The sequence below is a fragment of the Marmota monax genome, unplaced genomic scaffold (assembly GCF_021218885.2).
Source record: "Marmota monax isolate L192 unplaced genomic scaffold, Marmota_monax_Labrador192_F-V1.1 WCK01_AAM20220418_F8-fsc00047, whole genome shotgun sequence".
Lineage (NCBI taxonomy): Eukaryota > Metazoa > Chordata > Mammalia > Rodentia > Sciuridae > Marmota > Marmota monax.
Window position 1 is genome coordinate 151,729 of NW_026692072.1, and position 19,008 is coordinate 170,736.

Genomic DNA, 19,008 nt, shown 5'->3' on the forward strand with positions numbered 1-19,008 from the left:
TTTTTGTGGTGCTGAGGATCCAACCCAGTGCCTCCTTCTGAGCTACAGCCCCAGCCCCGTGAAATTCTACTTTCAAACATTAGTTCAAATGTCCTCTCTTCTGAGAAGGAACTAGTTTCTCCCTTTGTTTTCATAACAGCAATTTTCATGATGCCACTAAGGCTTGAGTTTCATGATCATCCTCTGTAAGCAGTTCTGTCTGCTTCTCTAATCTGTGAGTTTTCATCCCTTTATTCCTATTTAAATAAGCATATTTTGAATCGAATTTAAGGTAGCGATGGCTGTCTGATGTCTAGCAACCAGCCCTGTGGGAATTTCTGGGAACTGTGCAAACACTGTCCTGGGAAGAGCTAGGACCTGATGCATCTTAAAAGGTGGGTGGGGTTAGTTTACCGAGCATCAAAGGCCTAGGAATCTTGTTTTCGCTTTTCACTGCACAGGATGAATTACTTCATCTTTTCTGGGCTCCTTCTCATCATGTGAAGAGGATAAAATTAGAAATGTTTTGTCCTGTCTCATACAATATGGTGGTAATATCATCCTTTGGATCTTGGAGCATTTCCATACCCTAATAGGATTTAGCACAGTGAGGAAATGGATATTGGAAAGTAAAGTTGGATTGCAAACGGGAAAATACATTTTTTAAAACATGCATATTAATATTATGGTCCTGAAATTTTCAATTCCAGTAACGTCATTCTGTTTAATGGAGGTCTGTGAAGTTTCAGATAATTATATCAAGCGATTGTTCTCTCTAATGTGCAGAAGAGAGTCTGCCAAACCTTCCTAAAGCAGTTCACATTTCTTTTGATGTTGATTACCTTCCAGGTGTATAATACAGTCTAATTAGTGTTTCTGACAATGTTTTGTGATCTTCAAGTGCTAATGTACAAATGTTAATTATTTTCAGAATTGTAAATGCAGAAAACATTTTGTCTTCTCCCTTAATTAGAAACACCCTAGGAATAGAGGAAAGGGGCTGGGGACTTAGATGCAATTAGAGGAGGCCTTTATTAACTGGCTCAAACCAACGTGTCAAGTGATATTCTTATTCTAATCAGCAACTAATAAAATGAAAACCCACCCAACCACATACTTTCATGATTGTTTGCAACTTCCTTCTTTACTCATGATCTTTTTCTTCTGACTGGCAATGCATGAATAAAAATATTTGCTCCATACCTTTCCCTTAAACACTTCATAAGAGTCAATTGTACCTTTGAAGTCCCCAGGTATTTTTATCCACATGATGGGATTAGGGAACCAACTCCTCATTCCAGCATATTCACTCTCAAACCTGATTATAAACATTGTTTCCAAGTAGTTTTTCTTTCAGCTTACAGGATGAAGTAAAGAATTTAAGACTGAATTATTCCCTTTGATTAAAACAGAAGCAGGCGATTTCTAATGTTGTCTTCTATTAGTTTAAGGTACTGCATTTTTGTGATGTTAGAAGTGGGACAAGAACATTTCAACCTATTACTCTGTGAGGTCCATAAATTTGATAAATTTTATCGACCTCACAGAGTAATTGAATCTGTTTAATTATTGAAGTAGAATATTGTAGTTGGATAAGATCTTAGCAGGTCTGTTTATTTTACAGACCAGAAAACAAACCAAAAAAATTAAGTGTGCCCAGAGTCACACTGGTAGTAACAGAGCTAGAATAATTTTGACTCTTTTTTTTTCTTTCCTAGGAAAGTGAATAAACTTAATTGAGAATGTCTGAAAACCTTGACAAGTCTCATATAAATGAAGCAGGAAAATCAAAATCAAACGAATCTGAGAAAAGCCTGGGAGGTGCTGTGGAATGTTCTGATGAAGCTTTACAGAAAAAAATAAAGTCGGATGCTTCTAATCCCCAAAGAGTACAAAGACCTCACTGTAAGCAAATTTGACTTTGACTAGAAGAAGCAATACTATCATTGTTTTCAAATGGTATTTTTATTAGGCTTTCTTGTGTATGTGGTCCTGAGCAAAAGTTCTAGTAATATGATAACATTAACTCCCACTTAAGAGTAGCCGTATTTTCCCAGCTGGCAGTCTAGTTGCTTATGGGTTTTCAGTTGCATGAGAAATTAAAAATTTTAGAATAATTTCCCAAATATTTCTGTCTTTGTCTAGCCCCAGGGCATTTTGATTTCTCTGAAGTCTCTGAGAAACAGAAGGGTGGAGTGTAAATTACAACTTTCATTAAAAAAGTGTTTGAAAAGTCTGAGGCTGATTCCAATCAGGACTGTACTTGTACAGGTTTTTTAAAAAATGTGAGTTCACCACACCCTAAATTCACTGCCTGGGGGTTTAGTTCCCATGAGGTTAAGGGGACTCAGTCTGCTGAGTCAGTGTGAAGTCATTTCAGGTCCCTGGCAGGGAGCAAGCTTCATACATGAAGGGTGGCAATGGCTGTGTAAATTGCCAACAGCTGCCCCAACTCATGTCTTTTATTAAGAATATATAAGCTTTAGAAGTGAGTCCAAAAATGAAAGTTTTAAGAGGGAGTGGTCATAATCTAAGAATGTCAGTGTTGATGTTATCTCTTTAAATTATAAATGATCAGTAATTCTGCATATTTGGAAGAAGTGCAAACATTTTGAGGTTTCAAGATGAGTTTCTTCTAAAATGATCAAAGCCCTTCCCAGGAATTTATTAGTCAATATTATATTCTTATAGCAAACATTATGGACCATGTTTTAAAATTATTTTAATTACTTAATTTATTTTTAATATTAGGTATTGAACCCAGGAACGTTCTGCTACCAAACTATATCCCCAGACTTTATTTATTTATTTATTGAACCCAGGGGTGCTTTAACCACTGAGCTACATCCCCAACCCTTTTAATTTTTTGAGAGACATGTATTTTTTTTTTAAATAACATTTATTTATTTTTATGTGTTATGTGGTGCCGAGGATTGAACCCAGTGCCTCACACAGGCTAGACAAGCACTCTACCATTGAGCCACAACCCCAGCCGGAGAGACAGTGTTTTACTTAGTTGCCAAGGCAGTCTTTAAATTTGTAATCTTTCTGTCTCAACCTTCTTTTATATATATATATATATATATATATATATATATATATATATATTTTTTTTTTTTTTTTTTTTTTTTTTTTTTTTGTACCAGGGATTGAACCTAGGGCACTTAACCATTAAGCAACATCCCCAGCCCTTTTTTTTTGGTGAGGGGGTTGGACAGGGTCTCACTAAGCTGCTGAGGCTGGCCTCAAATTTGTGATCCTCCTGCCTCCGCCTCCAGGCCTCTGGAAATGCAAATGTGTACCACTGTGCCTGGCCTACCTCAGCCTTATGAGTCTCTGGGACTGATTGTCACACAGATTTTGATAAACTACTAGGCCAAATTGTATATAGGGAAACATGTTACCAATAGCATAATTTATGGTACATGTGATAGGCCTTGTCTCAACATGTATAATTAGAAAAATTTTGTTTTCCTATTTTTTAAGTGAGGGAAATGCACCTATCTCTTAGGGTGGTTGTAAAGATTAAATGAATTCATATAAAGTAGTTAAAACAGTGATTGGCACATAATGAATGCCCAGTGACCATTAGTGGTGGTTCTTACTACTGCTGTAAATATTATATCATCTATTGCATTTCATGATGCCAGGATTGATTGTTGTAATGTGGAGGTACTATATTTGGATCTGAAATGTCCTCCATGTGTTAAAGGCTTGGTCCCCAATCTGGCACTATTGGGAGATGGTGGAAGGTTTGGCCTAATGGAAGAAACGTCATTGTGTGGATGAACTGGGTATTGGGAAGCCTCTTCTTCCTTGCTCTTGTTTCCTGATTACTTCCTGACCATAAAGTGAACACCTTTGTTCCACATGTTCCCCTCCATGGTGTACTGCCTCATCAAAGACTCAAAGGCATGATCATGATCATGAACTGGAACTTCTAAAACTGAGAGCCAAAATAAACCTTTTTTCTTAATTTAATTTATCTAGGTATTTATTACAGTAAGGGAAAACTGACTAATAAAAAATGATGGTTTTATTACCTATAGTTTCTAATAAAGGAGAACTTTCGGTTTGTATCTTCAGTCATTCTTTGATTGATGGCCTTGCCTTTTGTATTCTGTCAGTCTCATGGCCTCATTCTAAATCAATGTCAATCCCAAAATAGGCCATGTTATTTGAAATTGTGTGTAGTTATGTTCCTAAGGCAAGAGTACTTATCCTAGGACCTGTGTTCAAGTTTTAGAGGATCCAGGAACAACCAGCAATGTACATTAATATTTATGCACATATGCAATTCTAGGAAGAAGGTCATGGAAACTTTCATTAAATTTTCATAGAGCTGGGTGTGGTGGCATATGCCTGTAATCCTAGCTATTTGGAAGGCTGAGGCAGAAGGGTCACAAGTTCGAGGTCAGCCCTAGCACCTTAGCGGGAACCTAAGCAACTTAGTGAGACTCTGTCTCAAAATAAAAAAACAAAAAGACTAGGGATGTAGCTCAGTGGTAAAGTTCCCCTGGGTTCAGTCCCCAGTACCAAAAAAAGAAAAAAAAAAGTTCTTATAAAAGTCTGCTGTGGTTGCATATGGTTTGTCCTACAGGGTTCATATTCTGATGGCTTTGTCCCCATGTAAGGATCTTGAGGTAGAGGAACCTTTGTAAGTCATGGGGACTAGTGGAAGGTGGTTAGGTCATTGGGGATGCTGCCCTTAAAAAAGATTAGTGTAGTTCTTATGGAATCCTGGTTAGTTCCTGAGAAGGAGGATTGTTATAAGAGAGCAAGCCTCGCCCCTGAATCCTGTGCTGACTTCCTGTCTCATCATGTAGTCCCTTCTGTACACACTCCTGCCATTGTGATGTCATCCATCATGAGGTCCTTACCAGAGCAGAACAGATGCCATGCTCTTGGACACAGACACTATGAGCTAAATAAACCTCTTTTCTTTATATAGTATCTACCTTACATATAGCAGTGGGAAACGGACTAATACAAAGGTACATACTAAAATGAGGTTCTAAGGCAGTGTTCTCAGATGTTCCTTTTGGCTTCTTGATTTTCCTCCTTGTAGTAATAGATAGATATAGAGGAATGAACCCAAAAGGCAAGACTGAGAGCCATGATTTGTGGACCAGATGAGGAGGCATCATTATCCACATAAAGTATAATATTGAATAATTCAAATATTTTCCCCAAACTGCTGGATTTATAGTATCACTAAAAATCACATTTGGAATTTTGCAAATTAAAATAATTCACAAAAAGAAAGTATCTATTTTCACAAATTATAATATAGAAATATTTTAAGTGTAGAATTGCTATGGTAACTGGTAGAGAATACTTGAAAAAGGAAAAATGGCTGGCTTGTAAGATAGATCAGCACTAATCTGAGATGATGATTTGAGTTCAAAAGATAGATCTGTTCTTTACACATAAAGAGCCTTAGAGTAAGCCAAGTGTGGTGGTACATGCCTGTAATCCCAGCAGTTTGGGAGACTGAGGCAGGAGGATTGCAGGTTCAAAGTCAGCTTTAGCAATTTAGCAAGATCCTCAGCAACTTAGTGAGACTCTCTCTCAAAATAAAAATAAATTAATTAAAAGGACTGAGGATATAACTCATTGGTAAAGTGCCCCTGGGTTTAATACCTGGTATTATGTATTTTAAAAAAGGCACAGTGGTACAAATAATTCAAAGAAGTTACAATTAAAAGAGCCTTAGAGTAAGGAGCAGTCAAGTCTCACAATTTAAAAAAAAAAAAAAAAAATATATATATATATATATATATATATATTTTAATTGTAGTTGGACACAATATCTTTATTTTTATGTGGTGCTGAGAATCAAACCCAGTGCTTCATGCATGTTATGGGAGCACTCTACCACTGAGCCTCAGCCCCAGCCCTAACAATGTTTCCTCTAAGACCCTCCACTTCTATATAATTTACTTCTCTCCTCTACCTTCTGCTCTAGAATTTAATTACCTAGTGGCCAGTAAATGATGCTATATTTATTCAGATTACAAACATCAATTGTTATTCCAGTTAATAGTGTTCCCATTTAGTAGTGCTTGCTGTACTCATGGGTTCCATATCTATGTATTTCATAACCAAGTATGAATTGAAAATTCTAAAAAAGAAAAAAAAGTTGTAGTCTTATTGAACACAGACAGGCTTTTATTTCTTATTCCCTAAACAATACAACAGCTATTTGTGTAGCATTACATCATCTAGAGATGATTTAAAGTATATGGAAGAATACAAGATATTTAAGTATGCAGATTTTAGAATCTGAGGAGGTTCTGAAATCAATCTCCCAAAGACTCTTGAGGGATGACATAATTTTGCTTATTAAATCAGTTAGTCTGATTTGCTAAATTAAATCAGAGTTTAATTAGTAAATCCCAGTTTACTAATTATGATTTTAACTATTAAATTTAACTTACTAATTAGTAAATCCCAGTTTACTAATTATGATTTAACAGCTAAACTTAATTTACTAATTAGAGTAAAGTATAATTAATAGCTTAAATTAGCAGAGCCCAATCATCATTGGATGAATAAATTTATAACACTGAGTTTTTCCCTTTTTTTTATACTCCATAAAAATGGATTGGTCGGGCTGGGATTGTGGCTCAGTGGTAGAGTGCTTACTTAGCATGCATAAGGCACTGGGTTCAATCCTCAGCATCACATAAAAATAAAATACAGATATTGTGTCCACCTAAAAAACTAAATAACAAATATAAAGAAAAATAAAGGATCGTCATTTTTTTTTCCTACTTTTTTTTTATTGGTGCATTATGTATATAACAGTGGAATTTATTCTTAACTATTCATATGAGTTTTTACCTTTTTTAAATTTATGAGAATTATGATGTCTTTATATAAAAACAAACACACATGTATTTATTGAGTGCATACTATGTATCAGGGATCCAGCAGTGAACAAGGCAGTAAACATGTTGTCTCTGGCTTGGTGGAACCTTCAGTCTTGTGAGGAAGACAAATCAACCATTTCTATCCAGTGTAACAAGTGCTGTGGATAACGTTTGCCCTTGCTTTTTCATACTGTTTGGGTAAGATTCAACATCTACCCTCCACACGTGTCCATCTACTTATGTGTTTAGAAACCTTTCTTTAGAGTGTGTAGACTTCTCAGATTCCAGGACACCTTAGAAAAGAAAGGTAAAGAGTACAACCATTCTAAATTAGTCTGCTAGCTTCCAAGAGGGTATGTTTAACTTAAAATATGTTTTTCTATGTCTCTAACAAGACATCAGTGTTCAAAAGATATAATAGAATTTAGCATTATGTCCATCTAAAACACTAGTTATATATATATATATGTTATATATATAAATTTTATATATATATATACATATATTATGTATATACTAATTATATATTTACATATACACACACATACTGTCTCTTTTTAGTTGTTGATGGATCTTTATTAATTTATTATTTAGCTTTATACTAGATAATAAAACACCAAGGTAAGATACATGTAACCTGACTGTTTTACATGGCTCTTATTATAACTCATATTCTTTTCACAAGTTGAGGTGAGCACCATGGTCTCCACCACATTGCATCTTTGTAAATTTTTCTTAATGAAATTGGTAAATTTGAGAACTCTCAAAAAATAAAACAAAATTCCCAGAATTTTTTCATTTGTATGCAGTAAATTATTCCTCTAGATATAGTTCTGTAGCATATCCTGATTCTCTTAGAATTGTAGCTTTTCTCTTTTTTGATCAGATACCTTCCATTAATAATTCTGATTTTTAAGTAGTCTTTAAGTTGGACAGCTCTGGAGAACTTTCTTTCTGGTTGTCTGATGTTTGGTTCTTGGTGCCATCTGTTTTGTCCCTAGTGTGCCCTAAATACTGAGAATACACTTGCCTAGAATTTGGAGGATTCTTATTCTCATAGAATACCCCTTAGGGGGCTGGGGTTGGCTCACCTAGCATAGGCGGGGCACTAGGTTCCATCCTCAGAGCCACATAAAAATAAAAATAAAGGTACTGTGTCCAACTACAACTAGAACAAAACATTAAAAAAAAAAAAAAAAAGAATACCCCTTAGTCTGACTATCTTCTTTTTGCATATGGAGAAACCATGGCCCTAGAAAATTTAAGTGACTTTGTTAAGGTCATACTCAACACAGTCTGGAGAAAGCCAAATTTCCTCCTGATTCTGTGTCCACGTTTTTTTGTTTTGTTTTATGTGTGTGTGTGTGTGTGTTTAGTTGTTGATATATCTTTATGTATTTATTTATTTATATGTGCTGAAAATGGAACCCAGTGCCTCAAACACACTAGGCAAACACTCTACCACTGAGCTACAGCCCTAGCCTCCTCCACTGCTTTATGACTAGGTAATCAACCAACAGTGTTCCTTATTACCCAGATGCCTGAACTTGTTGAGAAATAGCAAGTTTTCATAAATTTTATATCAGACTTTATTTTTGCACAGTTAAGGTAAAAAAGAACTTTGAAGCCCCGATGAAAATGTCTGAATTTCTCTTTTAGAGACAAGAACTTGATGGAGTTTTCTGGGTGCAATAGTGCATGCATATAACCCTAGCTACTCAGGAGGCTGAGGCATGAGGATTGTAAGTTCAAGGCCTGCCTGGGCATTTTAGCAAGACTCTGTCTCAAAATTAAAAAATTAAAAGAAAGGGACCGCTGGGAGGGAGGAGGGGAGGGGCAAGGGAAATACTAGGGAATTCTATTGGCCAAATTACATTGTGATATTGTGTGCATGTATGAATATGTAACAATGAATCTCACCATTGTGTACAACTGCTGAGGTAGGAGGACAGAGATTGAGGCCAGCCTCGGCAACTTTGCAAGACCCTTTCTCAAAAAAACAAAAACACAACAAAACAAAATACACACAACTGGGGATGTAGCTCAATGGTAAAGAAACTCTGGGTTCAATCCCCAGTGCCAGTGAAGTAGAGGTGGGGGAAGCAAGAACTCAGTGGAGTTTAATAACTCCTGAAGCTTGATACTGATACACCCACAGCAGAAGTTCCATTTGTAGATAATTGGTAACAGAAAATACAAGCTTGAAGCAAAGTATTAGTAATCTTTGTGTATATCTCAATTAAGTATTTCAAATATGTTATCTGAGATAAAATGCCTATATGTGTATTTATATATTTTGTGTTTTTTTTAATATTTATTTTTTAGTTTTAGGTGGACATAATATCTTTATTTTATTTTTATGTGGTGCTGAGAATCGAACCCAGTGCCCCATGCATGCTAGGCGAGTGCTCTACCACTTGAGACACATCCCCAGCCCCGTATTTATATATTTGATATTCATATATCTCACATCCCTATTTGAGTGCCTTAGAATTTTAAAACTAGCTTTATTAATGTATAATTTGTATATAATGACATGCACCAATTTTAAGTCCATATGATTTGTGACTACCACCACAATCATGAGCTGCCAGAACATTTCCGTCATCTACCACAATTCCCTAATGCCCCTGGCAGCAAATCTCTTCCCTTTACCTCCTGTGCTTCCCAACCACTGATCTGCTTTCTGTCACTATCATATTGCCTTTTTTATGATATAATATAAATGAATCATTGTGAATGTAATATTTTATATCTGATTTATTTCACTAGGAAAAATTATTTTGTAATTCATCTGTGTTTTGCATATATCAACAGTTTCTTTTTATTGCTGAGTACTATTTCATGGTATGGTTACACAAAATTTGTTTATCCATTCTGCAATTGATGGACATTTGGATTAGCTCCAGGTTTTGACTGTTATTAATAAAGCTCCCATTAATATTTTTTTGGGGGGATTGAACTCAGGGACACTGAACCACTGAGCCACATCCCCAGCCCTTTTTTGTATTTTATTTAGAGTCAGGATCTCACTGAGTTGCTTAGTGCCTCACTTTTGCTGAGGCTGGCTTTGAACTCTGGTTCCTTCTGCCTCAGCCTCCAGAGCCACTGGGATTACAGGTGTGCATCTCTGTGCTAGCCCATTAACATTTGAGTAGAAGTCTGCATGGCCATTTGTTTTTTGCTTTCTTGGGTAAATACCTAGGAGTGGAATTTCTGGGTCATATGGTAAATATATATTTTACTTAATAAGAAACCACCAGACTGATTCCCACAGTAACTGTTTCATTTCACATTTCCCCTCCCAGGTATGATTATTCCAAATATTTTACCTCTATGTCAATACTTGGTATGTTTATCTTTCTAATTTTGGCCGTCCTAGTAGATATGTATTGGTATCTCACCATAATTTTAATTTGCATTTTCCTAATATTCATGATGGTAAGCATCTTTTCATGTGCTGACCAGCCATTTATGTTTTTAGAGAAATGTTTGAATCTAAGTTTAGTTTGGTTTGGTTTGGTTTTGTATAAGGGATTGAATCCATGGTCCCTTAGCCATTGAGCCAAATCCCCAGCCCTTTTTAAAAAAAAAAAAAAAATATTTTATTTAAAGACAGGGTCTCTCTGAGTTGCTGAGGCCCTCGATAAGTTGCTGAGGCTGGCTTTGAACTCACGATCCTCCTGCCTCAACCTCCCCAGTTGCTGGGATTATAGGGGTGTGCCACCGTTCCCAGCCAAGTTGTTCCTTTTTTATATGATATTCTATGTACAAGTCCTTTGTCAGCAATATGTTTTGCAGATATTTTCTCCTTTTCTATGTCATGCCTTTTTTTTTCTTTTTCTTTTTCATTAAGAGTTTTTCAGGGGCTGGGGTTGTGGCTCAGTGGTAGTGTGCTTGCCTAGCATGCATGATGCACCGGGTTTGATTCTCAGCACTACATACAAATAAATAAAATAAAGGTCCATCAACAACCATATATATATAAAGAGTTTTTCAGAGTACAAGTTTTAATAGTCTAGTTTACCATTTTTTATAGTTTGAACTTTTTGTATCATAAGAAATCTACCTAATCAGAGATCACAAAGATTGTCATCTGTGCTTCCCTTCAGAAATCTTATTATCTTAGCTCTTTAAAAATTTTTTTTTTTTAGTTGTAGATGGACACAATACCTTTATTTTGTTTGTTTTTATGTGGTACTGAGGATTGAACCCAGTGGCTCACACATGCTAGGCAAGCCCTCTACCACTAAGCTACAACTCCAGCCCTTATCTTAGCTCTTAACAATACATTTTTAGTTTTTTGTTTATCATAGAGGAAAGATTTCTTTTTGCTACTGGGAATTGAACCCAGAGGTGCTTTACCACTGAGCTACATCCCTAGCCCTCATTATTTTTTATTTGGACATGGTCTTACCAAGGTTCTTAGGGCCTTGCTAAGTTGCTGAGCCTGGCTTTGAATTCTCGATCCTCCTACCTCAGCCTCCCCAGTCATTGGGATTTCATGCATGTGCCAACACGCCTGGCTATCATGGAGGAAAGAATTAAGGGTCATTGTTTTGCACATTAGATATCTAATTGTTTGTTCTAGAAATATCTAATGTAAAAAATACTTAATATTAAAAATATTTAATTTAAAAAACTATCCTTGCCTTATTGACTATATATATATATATAGAGAGAGAGAGAGAGTATTAGTGTAAGTATACATATGTGTATATGCGTATATATCAGGCTATTTCTGGATTCTCCGTCTTGTTCAATTCACCTGTATATCTATATGCCAAAACACACTGTCTTGATGATGACTGTAGTTTTACAGTAAACCTTGAAATTACTGTACGTTTTCCAATTTAATTCTTCTTTTCAAAATAGTTTTGACTTTTCTAGGTCTTCTGCATTTTCAGACAAATTTTAGAATCAGTTTGGCAATTTCAACAAAAGAGTCTGCTGGGATTTTGACTAGGATGTGTTTAATCAATAGATAGATTTGGGGAAAATTGATATCTGTTTTCAAGTCACAATATTATTAAGATATCTGGGCTTTGATTTTGGATATATATTATATTTTTAATACTCAGGAAGGCAATTTAAATGGTTTTGTGTTCTTATTAACATTCTCTGAAGATGCTGAGGAGGAATTTTGAACATTTTCCCCAACTTCCCTTTATGTGAATAAATAAAGGTTTTTAGCAGACAATGTATGACCAACTCTCAGATTCGGTTCCTTTTTGGCCAGGAGGGGAAGGGCAGAAGAATAAAAGAAGGAAAGTAACTTAAGAACTTTATATCTGTTAAACCCTGGACAACCACTAACATTGCTTATCTGATTTTAAGGCCAGATCTTATTATCATCCCATAAAAGTAATGTCATCTTCTAGGCCAATACTTCTCAAACTGTGGTTTCTGGGACCATCAGCATCAACCCAAGACTTGTTAGAAATGCAGGTTCTCCAGGTCTGTCCCAGACCTGCTAAATCATGAACACTTCCTCTGATTCTGCAGAAGTTAGAGAACTGTCAGGTTTTTTAGGAGTTAAGAATGACCTCTTGTTCCTTGGTGCAGAACACCTGGGGAGACTTGAGAACTAACTTTCTGGAAGATAAATCTTTATCAAGATAGAAATCTAGAAAAAAAGATTTAAAAAAAATTTAAAATTTGTTTTAATGAGTCATATATGACAGTCGAATGCACTTTGATACATCATATGCAATGAAGTATAATTTCTCAGTCTTCTTGTTATATATGATGCAGAATGCCACCAGTCCTATAGTTATATATGTACATAGGGTAATAATGTCTGATTCATTCTGCTCTCCTTTTGAAAGAGATGTTAAGGGCTGAGGTGTAGCTCAGTAGTAGAGCACTTGCCTAGCATGCACAAGGCCCTGGCTTTGTTCCACAGCACCAGAACCACTGCAAATAAGAGAGAACATATCTGGTATCGCCTTTTTTTTTTTCCTTTTAGGGAAGACAGGAGGCAGAAGGGTTAAAACATAAGCCCTTAGCTTATTGGAAAAGCGAAAATCTATAAATTAAGTTTTTTAAAAAAATTTTTAGATGTTGATGGACCTTTATTTTATTCATTTATTTATATGTGGTGCTGAGAATCGAACCCTGTGCCTCACACTTGCTAGGCAAACGCTCTACCACTGAGGCACAACCCCAGCCCTAAATTAAGTTTTTTGAAATCTCAATTTACTGTAATTATTTTCTGTTGACCATTCTTAGTAAACACCAGATGTTTTGAGTATTGTACATGATCGCTGCTTCTAGAATTCTGCTTTAAAGGAAAAAAATGACAGTGAAATAGCTAAAACTCTATTGCTGTTTGAAAATGTTGGAATATTTTAAAAGATACATAATTGAAATTATTGCCTGGTAACAGAACCACTGCCTTTTCTGTATTTTAACAGAAATTCTAATGAAGAGAAGCAAATCTCTTACACTGGGTTTTTGTTACAGCTAGTCCTTCTCGATTTGTGACGGTAGAAGAACTCCTAGAGACAGCGAAAGGAGTCACCAACATGGCTCTAGCCCATGAAATTGCAGTAAACAGAGACTTTCAGATTAAACCAGTTGAATTACCGGAAGGCAGGTAAGATGGTTACTGAGTTACCTCGTTTAGTAGAACACTGACTTTTCCCAGTTTTGAAAATCATTCCTAGAGTTGATGCCAATGTATTCAAATACATTTTCCTTTCATACATTATTGCTAAAAATTATTCCTATATTAGAAATTACTAGAGTTGAAAGTGAATCTCAAGGCCACTAATGCTTCAAAATGCAAATTGAGGGGCCTGGGGGTGTGGCTCAGTGGTGAAGCGCTTGCCTAGCACTTGTGAGGCACTGGGTTCATTCTCAGCATCACATAAAAGTAAATACATAAAATAAAGGTATTGTGCCCATCTACAACTAAAAAATTTTTAAAAAATGCAAATAAAGGATCTAGAAAGCTGTGAAAACCTTTCATGTCAGCTTTGTCCTACAGTTGGCTTTAGCATCCCATCTGGGTTTTCGTTGCACCAGTTTCTTCATTTCTTGGTGACTGTCCCATTGCACTATGGTTATTGGTTTCCTTGCATTTTTCACCAGATTGTAAACTCCGTGATGACAAGGATGATGGGTTATTCTCTCTATCCCTAGTGTCTGGCACATATAATTTTTTATTAAATCTAAAATTCTATGATTGTAAGGTGTACCTTATTGTCATAAGAAGAAACACTATCCATAATAATTGTAAAAATGCCATTGAGTTTAAGAAAAATCATATTTCAGAGATGTTAAAATGCAAAAAAAAAATTGTTTTAGAATCAAGGGAATAGGAGAGTAGGTGCTCTTCTTTCAAAACAGTTCATTGATGATGGACTCTCAATGGATATGTCTGTAATTTTCTTGGCCTGTTCCTCATGGTCTCGGGTGGATACTGCAGCTCCCAAGCCTCCCAATATACACCAGCATTCCAGGCAAGAGGGAAAGGTTGGGTAGGCTAAGGTTCTCCTTTTGTTAGGAAGGAATATTATTCTTTGGAGGCATGAGGCAGATATTCCCTGTTTTTTGGTAGTTAGATTTGATCACATGCTTCCCCAGCTATGAATTTGAGAAAGTTAAACCAGGCAAAAGGAGTGGAACTGCTATGATTGGCTTATTAGATCACTTTCTTAAATTCGTTCCCAGGTAGAGTCCATTGCTGTCGAACTGTAAAATGCTAGGAATCTGATTAGATGGCTGCTAGGTTGGTGAGCTATCGCGTCACCTATAGGAAGCTTCTAATTATGACGTTAGGGATATTTCTTATATGTTTGCAAAGATAGTGCTATTTCACATTAACAATGAAGTATAGGTGGGCTGGGAATGTAGGTCATTGGTATAGTGTACTTAGTGTGCGTGAAGCCTAGGTTTCCATCCCCGGCACCACAGGGGGAAGAAAAAAAGAATTGTTTTACTGTCAAGATTGATTTTAACAAGTCATTAACTATAAGTTCTTATAGTTTGATACTTAGTTAAACTATTGTCCCATATGTTATGGGAAATAGGATATTTTTGGAACTAAAGCTTTACCACCTGTTTATATGCTGAATTAACTGTTTAATTATACGTATCTGGGGAAACCAATATTGGGGAATTAAAAATATTCACTCTGAATTTTCCAATAGTCTTTTTTTTGGGCGGGGGAGGGTACCAGGGCACTCTGGGGTACTCAACCACTGAGTTATATCCTTGGCTTTTTTATGTATTTTACTTAGAGACAGTGTCTTATTGAGTTGCTTAGCACCTCACTGTTGCTGAGGCTGGCTTTGAGCTTGCGATCCTCCTGCCTCAGCCTCCTGAGCCACTGGGATTACAGGCGTGTGCCACCACACCTAGCTCCAGTAGTCTTGTTATTATTAAATGCCATTAATTGGACTAATGTTGGCTACCAAATTAGTTGGAAGGTATTCTTCCTAATGAGGCACATACTGAAAAAAAAATCAAACTAAAAGTAATGTCAGCTGACACTATGGTGCATAATCGTATCTGCTTGGGAGGGTGAGACAGGAAGATTGCAAGTTTGAGGGCAGCCTGTATTATTTAGCAAGACCCTGTCTCAAAATAAAATAAAAAGGGCTGGGGATATAGGTCAGTGGAACAGATTGCTTGCCTAGCTTGCAAGAGGCCCTGGGTCCGATCCCTTGTACTACAAAATAAATGAATAAATAAATATGTAAAAATAGATTATGTCATCAAGTATATCTGCGAGGTTTTTTCTTGAGTCTTATATTAAGATTTGTTACCCTAGGATTTGTGATTTTTGAAAATTGTTTGAAATTCAAGTATTTTGTTTTTTGATTCTCCCCTCACCTCATCATCTCCAGCTTGGAGAAGAAAGTAAAGGAGATTGTACATAAAGCTTTTTGGGATTGCTTGAGTTGCCAGTTGAGTGAAGACCCCCCGACATATGACCATGCCATCAAACTAGTAGGAGAGATCAAAGAGGTGAGATGAAGAGTGAATTGTACTTAGCAGTATTTATTCAATCTCTTTTCATTACTGTGCCAGAGACTTTAAAGAAATTGACAGATCAAGAAGTTAAATTACCTGTGGAAATGTGAATTGAGTATTTTTGGCTTAGTGTCCTTGTTAAAAAAAATTTTTAAGCAAATCATGGTAACCTGAAGGTATTATTACTCTTGTAAACATAGGGAAATTTTCATTTTGAAAATAACAGAATAATTTAAAGACAACAAAAGTTATTTTACAAAATGTGTTATTTATAAATTTTTAATAGGTTTGGGCACATTCAATTTATATTGGCCAAAAAGTGATTTAGTTTTTGAGATAGAGAAGGCTTTAGGTGAGAGATCTCTCTTTTTTTTTTCCTGTGCCTTTAGCTGTAGTATCAAAGAAGAAGTATTCCTGTGGAAGCTGAAATTGGTGGTTGCTTCACAGAGTCAGATTAATAAATGTGTTTTCCTACTGTAACAGTTTTTTCTTGTATCCAGGTGATGGCTACTTAGAGCTGAAATAGAAGTTTAAATAGCTACTCTAAATAATGTAAGCAGTTTTGGGGGTAATTTTTTTTTTTTTTAGTAAGAGGTTAAAATATGTACAACATACAGTAGCAATTGGTAAGCCTTTATTTAACTTAGATAGTCATAAATTCTTTTATGTTTAATAAAAAGTTATGTTTAAGAAATTTTGATTAAATTTAACTGTATTCTCTTGTAGACACTCTTGTCTTTCTTGCTGCCTGGTCACACTAGACTGAGAAACCAAATAACAGAAGTCTTGGATTTGGATCTGATAAAACAGGAAGCAGAGAATGGGGCCCTAGACATTTCTCAGCTGGCAGAATTCATTATTGGCATGATGGGAACACTGTGTGCACCTGTTCGAGATGAAGAAGTTGAGAAACTAAAGGACATTAAAGAAATAGTGCCCCTTTTCAGGTATGAAAATGTGTTGAACACTCTCAGTGCACCTAAGTGCAAAACCTGTTTTCAGATTTAAATTCCTGAAGTCTAGGTTCTCAGTCATTAAAAACAAATTTTTTTTAAAGCAAACATTATCTAAAATGTAGTAAAGTAGGAAGAAGGAAGAAATTCATCCATAAATTTACCATTTAGAGCCACAATCATTATTTTCAGTGTGAAATATCTGTGTCCTATATATATATAGTGATACATTGTATTTTCATTTATAATGATAAATAATTTTTATGATATATAAAAATTTTATAATTATAAATGAATAGATTTAATTATTTATATATCATTCCCTCAGTATTTTATTTTGAAAAATTCCAAACCTGCAGGACAATTGCAAAAATAGGATAAGCAACACAGGCATATCCTTCATGGAGATCTGCCAGTTCTTCACAGTCACATTTGCTTAATCTTTTTATATATACATGAGTATGTGTGGACATTCTTTTATATATTTAAACTGTAGCCAAGAAATTAAAAGAAATTTTAAATTAATATAATCCTTTAGTGGGCTGGGGTTGTGGCTCAGAGGTGGAGCACTCGCCTAGCATGCATGAGGCATTGGGTTCGATCCTCAGCACCACATAAAAATAAAATAAAGGTATTGTGTCCATCCACAACTAAAAAATAAAAGTTTAAAAAGTAATTCTATTAACACATGCATTAACATGTAGTCCATATTAAGTTCTTCTAGTTTTTTGAATATTACTTTTTTTTCTCTTTTAGGGGGGCAGGGATAGTACCAAGGGTTTCACGTATGTTAGGCAAGCACTATACCATTAAGTTAAACCTCCAACCCTCTGAATATTTAATTTTAAATATATATGTGTTTGTGATAAAATTTCTATGCTAATATAGGTAAAGGAGTGACATGTGGCTGCCTGCTGCCCGAGAATCTGACTTTTGGTTAACTGTTTAGCTCAGTTTTTCTGTAAATAGATAAAAATATTATGTATCAAAATCATACTAGACATAATTGCTTAGGGGAAGTTGATCTCTGATTTATAATTTGCATGTGGACTGAAAGATATGGTAATGAACTATAAAAGGGGATGGGTAACCATCTTTTGGATTTCCCTGAATGGGGTAACTTTTATAACTTGGCATGTCCCTCCTGGGAAACCTCAAAGTCATGCTGTAGAGTTGTTGTAAACCATAACAACTTCAGTTGGATGTGGTGGCACACGCCTGTAATTCTAGTGTCTTGGGAGGCTGAGGCAGGAGGGTCATAAATTCAAGGCCTAAGCAACTTAGTGAGACCCTGCCTCAAAAAATAAAAATAAAAAAAGGGTGGGGTTGTAGCTTACTGGTAAGGGATAAAGAACTCTGGGTTTAATCCCTAGTAACTGCCACCCCTTCCACCCCCAACAAAAAAGAAAGAAAGAAAAAATAAATTGGCTTCTCTGGGACATGAGACTTTTGAGCTAGGTGAATACACACTGCTGAAGTGGCTCTCCTCACATATGAGTGGTCGGCTTGTGGTTGTGACTGTAATTCTTGCTGAAGAATATGCTTGATGCCTCCCTACAGGCAAACTATGAATAGATGATGCCAAAGGTGGCCATGTGAGTCAGAATGTTCAATTGAACGTAAGAAGACCCCTGGTGGGCATTGCAGGTATAATTTAACATCATACCCTAATCATTTCACTTATTTTTTATTTTTTTTTTTTAGAGAGAGAGAGAGAGAGAATTTTTTATTATTTAACTTTTTTTAATTTTCAGTGGACACAACATCTTTATTTTACTTTTTATGTGGTGCTGAGGATCGAACCCAGCGCCCCGCGCATGCCAGGTGAACGCGCTACCGCTTGAGCCACATCCCTAGCCCACTTAATTTTTTTTTATTGAAAGCTTTATTGAGATAATTGTATATTCACATGGACATTCAAGACATAATACAATTAATGCAGTTTCCCCCAAGGGTACCCTTTTGCAGATCTGTAGTATAATATGACAACCAGGATATTGACATTGGTACAGTCCACTGAATTTTATTTGGATTTTCTGTTTTACTTGTACTCCTTTATGCATATATGTATATTAACTTTAATACAATTTGATCACCTGTGTAAGTTTGTGTATCCCCCACTACAGTCAAGATATTGAACAGTTCCAGTACCATGAGGATTTCTCTCATCATCCTTTTATAACTAACTTATATGATTTTTTTAATACTCTCCATAAGCA

At 35.7% G+C, this 19,008-nt stretch overlaps 1 protein-coding gene across 3 annotated transcripts in view; it reads left to right on the plus strand.

Annotated features, from left to right (window-relative positions):
• The window catches only part of Tcp11l1 (t-complex 11 like 1), a 44,056-nt gene that overhangs the window by 1,742 nt on the left and 23,306 nt on the right, over positions 1-19,008 (plus strand). For 2 of the 3 annotated variants that reach the window (XM_046455645.2, XM_046455654.2), the window contains exons 2-5: positions 1,698-1,884; positions 13,320-13,452; positions 15,710-15,830; positions 16,563-16,783. In XM_046455645.2, the coding sequence (XP_046311601.1) occupies positions 1,722-1,884; positions 13,320-13,452; positions 15,710-15,830; positions 16,563-16,783 (638 nt within the window). In that variant the 5' untranslated portion in view covers positions 1,698-1,721. Of the gene's footprint in view, positions 1-1,697; positions 1,885-13,270; positions 13,453-15,709; positions 15,831-16,562; positions 16,784-19,008 lie in introns of those variants that run through there. The other variant, XM_046455661.2, reaches the window with a different exon arrangement.